Source organism: Medicago truncatula, chromosome 2, assembly GCF_003473485.1.
Source record: "Medicago truncatula cultivar Jemalong A17 chromosome 2, MtrunA17r5.0-ANR, whole genome shotgun sequence".
Classification (NCBI taxonomy): Eukaryota; Viridiplantae; Streptophyta; class Magnoliopsida; order Fabales; family Fabaceae; genus Medicago; species Medicago truncatula.
Window position 1 is genome coordinate 35,731,548 of NC_053043.1, and position 9,609 is coordinate 35,741,156.

At 32.3% G+C, this 9,609-nt stretch overlaps 1 protein-coding gene across 1 annotated transcript; it reads right to left on the minus strand.

Moving 5' to 3' along the window:
- Window positions 1–4,630: 4,630 nt before the first annotated feature.
- On the minus strand, window positions 4,631–7,095 carry LOC25487063 (9-cis-epoxycarotenoid dioxygenase NCED1, chloroplastic). Its single transcript, XM_013608915.3, has one exon. The coding sequence runs from the start codon at window positions 6,946–6,948 to the stop codon at window positions 5,116–5,118; it is 1,833 nt and encodes a 610-aa protein (XP_013464369.1). The 5' UTR covers window positions 6,949–7,095; the 3' UTR covers window positions 4,631–5,115.
- Window positions 7,096–9,609: the final 2,514 nt, after the last annotated feature.

Genomic DNA, 9,609 nt, shown 5'->3' on the forward strand with positions numbered 1-9,609 from the left:
TATCGATAATTTATGATTCAACAACTCAACTTATATGATAATAAAATTTGTTTTAACCAATCTTTGCCATTAATTTAAAAGTATATTCAGTAAATTTTGTAAAAGCCTTTACTTTTATCGTTCTCTATGCTTTTTACCTCAACAAATAATGAAAACAAACGTGTTGCATTACTTGGAGGTAGTTAGGTACTAAAGTGTTTGCATGATTCAATGCATCTTAGGTCAATGCCAATAGTATCGATAAGAATAAGGGTCGGAATATCAGAACAAATATCTTGTTAGGTACATTAGTTACACTATCATTGTATAAATAAATAAGATAATGGAAGATGAAATGGAACTAGTTTGAAAAACATATCCTCTTTCTCCTTTCAAGAAAATAAAATATACTTAATTCATTTCTAGAAAGTTCTAAAATCTAAAGGATATATCTTAGTATCATTTGATCCTTTTAATTAAGGATGGGAAAATTATTAATTCTTACTTACGCATAAGTGCATAAAGAAAGATTGCAAAAATATTACTAATAATAAAACAAAAAAATAATTGCTTCTTGAAAAATAGATTCTGATGGATAACTACCTTCCACGTAAACAAATTAGTGGTTGCCATAAGTTGAAACATAATTGGAAGGAATCAACCATAGCATTATCATTTCATGGACCCAAACCAAAATCAAAGATTCATCAACAACAATTAAAGCACACTTTTCCTCCATCAAATTAGTTTCATCTTTTAGCTTTATTTCTTTCTCAAGTTGAAAATTTTCTCAAGTTTTCTTCTATTTTTGTAATTTTGCATTTAAAGACTAAAATGAATGTAACATTTTTTTCCCCCATCAAGCACTTGTCTAGAAAAGTAACAAATAGTCAAACTCATTAGCATGTGGTTAGGTAGAGATTCAATCTCACTATCTTTTTTTGAATGATTAAAGATGACATTTTAGAGTGTCTAATTTACATGACATCATATTTAAATTCTATTTTACAATAACTTATTTAAATATGTTAAAAATTATCGTAGATTTTTTTCACATAAGGATTTTCAACATCTTAATGTTCCTACTTAAATCACAAGTTTGCGCTAATATATTTATGCTTAAATTATTGAAAAATTATCAAATTTATGACTTGAGTTAAAGTAAAAATCTAGTGTAGAAGCAGTATTTTAGTATAAAAGAAAATACTATTTATATTTATTTAAATAAACTGGTTTGTTAGCTAGGTTTAAAAGATTTTTTTTTTTTTTGAGGGAAAAGATTGATTTGTTATGTACTCTAAAATTTTTAAGCAAATAAACTTCTAAAATAAATCTTGATCTTGTTAAAAGAGTTTGGCCTAACTTGAGCATAACGTAGATTAGACCAAAGGCTTTAGAAAACTGCTCTTCACCCAATAAAAATCGTTCACTCCCATACAAACTAACAAAAATACCTTCCGTGTGAGTTAACTCACGCTCGGTAAGCTGAAATATAACCTACTGGGGTTAACTCACGCTAGGATATAACCTACATAAGTTAACTCACGTGGGTAGCGAACGTGACTTAAGTCACGTTGGGTTTAACATATGCGTGAGGTATTTTGGCCAGTTCGTATGAGGGTGAGCGTTTTTTGTTGGGAGAAGAGCAATTTTCTAGGCTTTATCGGTCGACATGACCCATTTCCAACTTCCACCACTCTAAGTTAGTTATAAACAGTGTTGCATTATATTGAAGCCATGTTAGGGTCTGACTTAAAGCTCAAGTTGGCTAAAAATCACTATGTAATGGACATTCCTTCTAAAAGATAAAAACAAAAGAAGACCATGACAATCTGCAGCACTATGCACCATGAGTGAGTGAATGAAGCACAGTTGCAAATTGCAAAACCACTGAACAAGTTACAAAAGACACAAGCCTTATATTACATACCGAATCACATTGCTACAAACACAACTAACAGAAATAGCCCATAATGGTATAAATGAATGAGTAATTAGAGAGACTTTCATGTTGCTTGATATGATGAAAAGTTTCATTTTAAGATGAAAATTTGCATTTGGTTGGACCCTCCAACCACCTAGACCCTTTGACATGGGGATATATATATATATATATATATATATATATATATATATATATATATATATATATATATATATATATATACCACTCCCTCAATAATTGAAGGTTGTGAATAAAAGTAATGTTTGTTTGTCAAACTTGTGTGTCTTTTGTAGTCGTGTCAACTTAATTTCTTCATTTTTTCACCAATAATACTTCCACAATTTTCTTGACTTTTAAAAGCTCACTTTTCATTTCACCAATCCTAAAGCACCATTTCATAAAGCTATAAATATCATAGTTGATTTCTCAAAAGAAATAAAAAAAATATCATAAATGTATCATTCCTTCTTTTAGTTTCCTTCTAACCCTAACATTCTTTGACTTCCGATAGGCATCCCAAAGTATTCCTACATCTTCGGTCTGTTAAATATGTCATAAGACTAATCTTCGAGTCAGATATCCATTAATATATTTTATACGGGGTTGGGCTTCTGCATAATAAGAGACTCTAAGAATCAAACACAATTTCAGTCGAGTATATGACATATAATAGTTGTTACTCTATCCGTTTTGTATTGAAGAGTCATGTTATCAACTCTTTCAAAACTATGTTAGCAAGCAAGTTTTATTTTCACTTTACACTACTCAAAAATCTCATTTAGTAATCAATTTAAAGAACATAAAATTCGGTCTATCGATTTACCGATTGAATTTTGAAATCAGATGCTAAATGTTTTTGTGATCTTTTTTGTTGAAAAAACTAAGAAAAGATATTAAACGAACAACAAAAGGCGCGTATCCGAACAACAAAAGGTCCCTCCAACACAAGGTGCGTATCTGAGAAACAAAGAGTCAAAATATGTTACAACATAAAACTACTGAAAACGTACATCAGAAAAAACTTAAAAAACTGCATTTAAACACATCAAAGGATTCAGCCTCCAAGTAGGAAAACCGTCGTTAAACTAAGATCAATTAAGAAACCAAATTGTAAAAAAGTTATCAAATCACTAGTTGCTAATTTCATCAACTTATTTTTATATTACAAAAGATCAATTTCTTTTTTAACTACGTAGATATATTGAATTTTTAGGTCTATGTCGGTCACTAAATAGCAAAATTGTCAATTTCTAGTATTGAGTTGTACATTGTCTACAACATAAATATCTTTCATTCACTATCACGAGAGATCTCTCACATTATTCCATACAAGTTGAACGATTCATAATTTGATTTGATCAAATCAAAATTTAAACACCAACTCAAAGCAAAAACATTTTAATCTTTGATAAAACGTTTGGAAATTTCTTAGTACAATAGTGACTAAGTGTCTGTTTGAAAAGGCGTTATCCTCACCCTCACCAAACGTGCATCTGCACAGTAACCACAACAAATTTGTTGCGATTCCAAGAAGCTAATATTCCTAGTTTCACTATAAACGTGGATTGCCATTGTGATTTTAGGTGAACGTGAAATTTCCTCCGCCAAAGCAAACACATACTAAGATATATTTTAACCGTAATTAATCTAAATTTGTATATTTGTTTGGAAACTTCCAGACTTCAAACACTTACAAATTTAGTTGACTTGTGGAACCTGATGATATTCCTGTTGTGATTTGACAGTTATCTATTGCCATGTGTATCTCACTCATAAGTCTCAAATTATAATGCCGTTATAGAGAAGTTGATGTTACCAAATGTTTGGTTGTGATTGGTAGCTATGATTTTTAACATGTGCTATGCAACCAATCTCCGTTAGTGCTTCTATCTTTTACATTACAATATCTTCAAAAACCTGAACTGATGAAGACGTATGTATTCATGACAATGTACTTGATGGAATATGCTCATCTTTTTTGTGATATAACATAACATAACTTGATAAAGGTGGGGGTGCCACTATAAAACGATCACAATCAAATTTTTTTTTAAGAATTTGGACCATATATGTCTAATCTAAGCAAATTAATTAACTTAGTTAAAAGTAAACATTAAGCAAATAACCTCAATTGTAAATGAAAGATTCAGGTGTTTCTTGTTGCAAGATTACAGAACATCATGTATTATTCACTTCCACCATTTATTGTTTAACTTGATAAATCAACGGTAAAATTCCGTGGAGTAAATTCTACATATGTTCGTCACATTCGTAAGATTTGATTATGAGCCGACAAATCTTAATTTAAGCATGTTTGTCACGAGGGTAACCGAAGTGCTAATTGGTTTGCAAATTTAACACTTAGATGGATTCTAACGAATTTTCATGTTATGGAGTCTCTCTTTTGTAAACTTCAAAGTTTCTCTTTGATGATATTTCATTAATATTCAATTAATTAAAGTCATTAGATCAAGATTGAACTACTTAAACTAAATGACCACAATATCGCAATTCATAATCCTTTTTTTTTTAATGTATTTTCCCAATAATCATAGACTACATCAACATCAAGCAAAAAGGTACTGAAGTGAGTGAATTTTCAATCCACAATCACCTTTCTATTTTTTTTCCTCTGTTTTTCTCATAAAACCTTAACAAATCATTAGAAAGGCATGGATTTAAACAAAACTATTTGAACACCAATAGAAATAGCCAAATATAAACATTATATCAGATATTTACAACACAAAACTGTGCTGAAATATAAGTTTACAGTGACTATAACAGTAATCACATACTATATCACATTTCTATACTGTGATATTCATCATCATATATTTTTTATACTTTCATTCACATCAAGTGAAGAAAAAAAGAACCAGCTGAGCTTCATTTTTCTACCTACACCAAAAGCTACAAGCTGGTCCAAAAAAAAATAAACCTTCCACACTAAGAAAAGAATGCAGAGAAAAAATATTATCTGCTGCTGTAAAAAACAGAGGAGTAGATTCCGGGGACATTATCTGCAATCATCCCTCAGTAAAATCTTTCCTCGAACAAACCAAGAACGATTCGCTGGGTCACAAGTAGTAGGTTCCGGGGAAATTATCTGCAACCATCCCTCAGTAAAATCTCTACTCACAGACCACGAACGAGTCGCTGCTAAGTCACTGGGTCACTGAGTCACTGGATCATTCTTGTTTCTTCAAATCATTTGAATTAATGAAAGTTCCATGAAATCCATAAGGAACACGAGAAGGAAGCTGAATAGAAGCTTCAAGCTTCAAAGTAGCAGCATTCACAATCTGCAATTCTGATTTCCATTCTTTCTCATCATGAACAAATGTCAAAATATAACCATCATCTTCGTTCTCAGAATCGGAATTTGGTAAAAACAGAGGCTCCCCGCCAAATCTGTTTTCACCGTAAATATATTTCTTAACTTCGCCGCTGAAAAGATCAACTTTCGCGAACCCGGAAACTTTAGGCCATGGTTCAGCAAGAGCAAGATAAGCAAATTGTGTCTTTCTTCCCAATTTGTTCTTGTTCACCATTCCAGCTTCCAAATTCACTTGTTCAGATTCTTTGATTATAGGTCTTCTAGTTGATTTCCCTGTCTTCAAATTCAACCGAATTTCAGACAAAACACTCTCCAAATTCTCTTCACATTCATTGAATATCGAATCAGCCGGTGTCATACATGATCCAATCACCACAACTTCATCATTTTCAGGCTCTTCCCACGCATTCCACAGATGAAAACAGAAACACTCTGGTGCATCAATCCAAATCATCTCAGAAGAATCTTCAGCATTCTTGGATAAAACCCCGAACCTCGAGACTTTCTCCTTATCGTAAACAACAGGCGACCCACCACGGATCATTTCACCCAATTTAAACACAACTTGTTGATCAGGCACAACAACGAAATTCTCAGTGATCGCGAAGTCATGCATCATAGTAGGCTGCTCCAACGGAATCTCAACGTCCGGAGACTTAACTCCGGACGCATCAAAACGAAAGTATTTCAAATAAGGCTTTTGAACTACGTCATAGCTCAAAGCATACATATTCTTATCAACTGGATCAACCTTGGGATGAGCTATCATTGTAGATTTGAGTTGATTATCGAAATCATAACGGCAAACGGTGGTTAAATCACCGTTAGGTGTGACACGAATATGATAAGGAATATCATCTTCAGACATAGCTAACAAACGGTTATTGAAATAAACCAAACCAGCGTTAGCAACACCCATTCCGTGGGTCCCATCAACAAGCCCACAGAGGCTACGAGCATAGTAAAGTGCTAAACGTGCTATGCCTGAATGACCATGAAGTTCACCTATGGCTTTTGGAAAAACGGGCCGGCCCAGGGCTTTTTCTTGGGCCAAACGGTGGGTTTCGGTGAAGCGGCAAGAGTAACTTACGGAGCCGTTTGTGAATTTAACGGCGTGGACCATACCGTCTCCGTCGAAGAAGTGGTGACCGGCTACTGGCTCGTAAAGTGGATTGGCGCCGTTACGGAGGTAAACACCGTCAATGTTGGTTGGGATTTTGCCGGTAATTGGAAGAGATTGGGTTACCGGGTGTTCCGGTACTGGGGCGAAGTTACCGGCAATTTGAACACGTGGGTCGGAGGTTTTGGGTAGTGGGTGTTTTTGTTCTTGTTTGATTAAGGTTGTTTCGACGAAGTCGAGGGCGGTGGCGGCGGCTTTTTGTAGAAGGTTCCATTTGTGTTGTTTTTGTTCTTGTTGTTGTTTTGGTAATGTTTTTGTTATGGGTTGGTTTGGTTTTGGTTCTTTTGTGGGAATTACCGTTTTTGGTTTACTAGGTTGGTATTGTTTAGGAAAAGGTAGTGTTGTTTGAAGTGAGCATGAGATTTTGTTGTTTTGGGAGATAGATCTTTTCTTCTTTAAAGTGATTGAATTTGATCTTGAATCTTTGAAAGGAGAAGAGTATGAAGATGATGAACCAAGTTTGGTGTTAATCCATGTGTTTGATGAAGCCGTTGATGTTGCCATAGTGATGATAATAGTTATCTATTTTGATTCTTTTGTAGTAAAAATTGTTTTGGTTTGGTTGGTGTCTTTTTTTGTTTTGTTGAAAGGTTGTTTGTGTTTAGAGAGAATGAGAATGTAAGAGAGAGCGAGAGTTGAGGGGAGTGGAGAGTGAGATATTGGGGTATATATAGTGGGGAAGAGGAGAGAGTTGAACTAAAAGATGTAAGAGAAGACCACGTGTAAGATTAAGAAAATGGAAGAGGGGACTCATTAAAAAGGTTTGGGATTTCATTGCCAATAAGTGATCAAGACAAGGTGGGGTATGAATGAGGGGTATTGATGCATCATGCAATGCCACGAATACCTTGTTTCTCTCTCTCTCTCTCTCTCTCTATACAATAACCTAGTGTTTATTATAATGTTCCTACCAATATTATATTTGTTTGAGAAGAAAAATATCATTATAATATTGGGAAAGTTCCTTAAATTGTGAGCAATCACACATGACAATTCAAGACAAGAAAACAAAGTAAATTATCATTGTGATCTTAAATATGTTAATTTCTCAATGTATAGTGTTTTTCCTTAGTAATTTTAGCAATTAAATCGATTAGGGTCTTGCTAACAAGTTTTTTAAAAAACATTTTTTAAGGATATTCAATTAAAAAATTATTTTTTGAAAAAACTTAATATTTCAATTTCCAACTGATTCATTAGCATTTTCCAATTGATTATTGAAAAAATACATTCTGAGACACCCGAAAAATACATAAAAATCAAATTGAGTTAGGAAAGGCACATTAAGAAATGTTTGCATGATATTGATACACATTCAAGAACTACGAAGACATTGCTCAACAAATTCAAGAATCAAAATGATCGCTTACTCAGAGACAAAATATAGATAATGATAGAAAGAGAATGAAAAGAAGCGAAAAAGAGAGACAAAAGAAAGGATAAATAGTTCTCTATTGGTCCATTAAGTGAATGAGAAATGAGGTAATTGGGCTTTTTGATTCATTCATGGCTTTGCTAGCATTTTGAGGGGGGGTGGACTTGTTTGGTGAAGATGATGAATAAGTGAGTGGAGAAACCATTTTGTTTGTATTTTTGTACACGTCTAACCCCGCGTTTTTCCCTCTATTAGAGAGTGATTTTCATTACACGTGGCCAAGTCTCTCTTCTTGATTTCACCTTCAAAAATATTGGTCACATCATATACATTACCCCACACGCTTGTTTTGCCTCCCTTTAAACCTTCCTTTCTTCTTTCATATCTCATGCACATTATATTCATGCTTTATTACTTAAATATTAAAGTCTAATTTGATTAATCAATGTGTCTAGCTCGTGCAATCTTTTATTCATTGACGAGTTCAAACTTTCTTAGTTTCAACCAATCAAAATTAGTTATATAAGTAAATTATAAAGTGGTAGTTACAAATTAACTTTCACTTAATTGGTAAATTAACTTTCACAATTGTTTAAAGGTAACTTAGAGTTCTCCTTATTTTTATGATATAGTAACTACAGTGAAATTTTATGTTATAGTTAAAATGATATAGACACACATATTGTTCATAAAAACACTTATATATTAGTTCGTAAAACCTATTTCAATTGACAATTTGTTAAATTAGATATTTTAACATGAACTCAGACACATGACAACCTCCCATTTAATACGAGTTTTACGTGATCATTATCTTTTTTACGTGTGTGTATATATATATATATGATCTAACAGGATGTAAAATAAGATCGGTGTGTAAAATTTGTTTGCAATGTAGATGTATGGATCCTTTGAAAAAATGTGGTTGTATAATTATTAAACCTTTGTGATTAATATCTTATTAATTGGTTAGTTTTTCTTAAAAATAAATTAACACTAAGATGCAACAGAATGTCTATTTTTTTAATTGTTTTGAAGTTTTAGGTAAATTACAAATCACTAACCGATACATATTAATCATTTCAAAAGCATTTTGAGATCACACAAATATGTTTTCTTTCTCCCGAAACAAGACTACCAATATTTCTTTTATGGTTACAAAACACAAGACTATTTCTTTTTTTGAGAGGAAAACACAAGAAATACAATTTGTGTTTTTGTTCTTAATTTATTCACTTGTAAAAAACAATAGTTAAAAATTTGTTTCGTCTAAATTGAACCCCACACCCAACTAGAATATTGCAAATTTTCATACATGGTAATCAATTTTTCTTAATCATCCCTGAAATATTAGTAAAATATTTACTATTTTGTAAAGTAGTAATAATTAATAAATATAAATATATACTAGTTCTCAAGTTTGAATGGATAAAGTGTTGATGAAAAAACAAAATTATATACATCGTTCCTATTATTATTCTTAAATGAACTTTTTCAAAGTCTTATACTTTGGCAGGTTTAATGTTGACAAAAATTGACTCTTAGCTACGTGTACGGTTATATTTTACTTGAATTTGCATTACCTCAAACATTGCAAAGACTTCCCAAAGGTAATTAGGTAATTTAATTGTATTTTTCTTCCTCAATTAATTAATAATCCCAAAAATTCCACCATTGCAAAACCATGTTTCTAAAAGGAAAAAAGATCGAATGATGTAATGCATGATGCAACATAATGCACTATTTGAAGAGATATTTCTTCTAGCTTGCTTTATTTATATATCTATAAT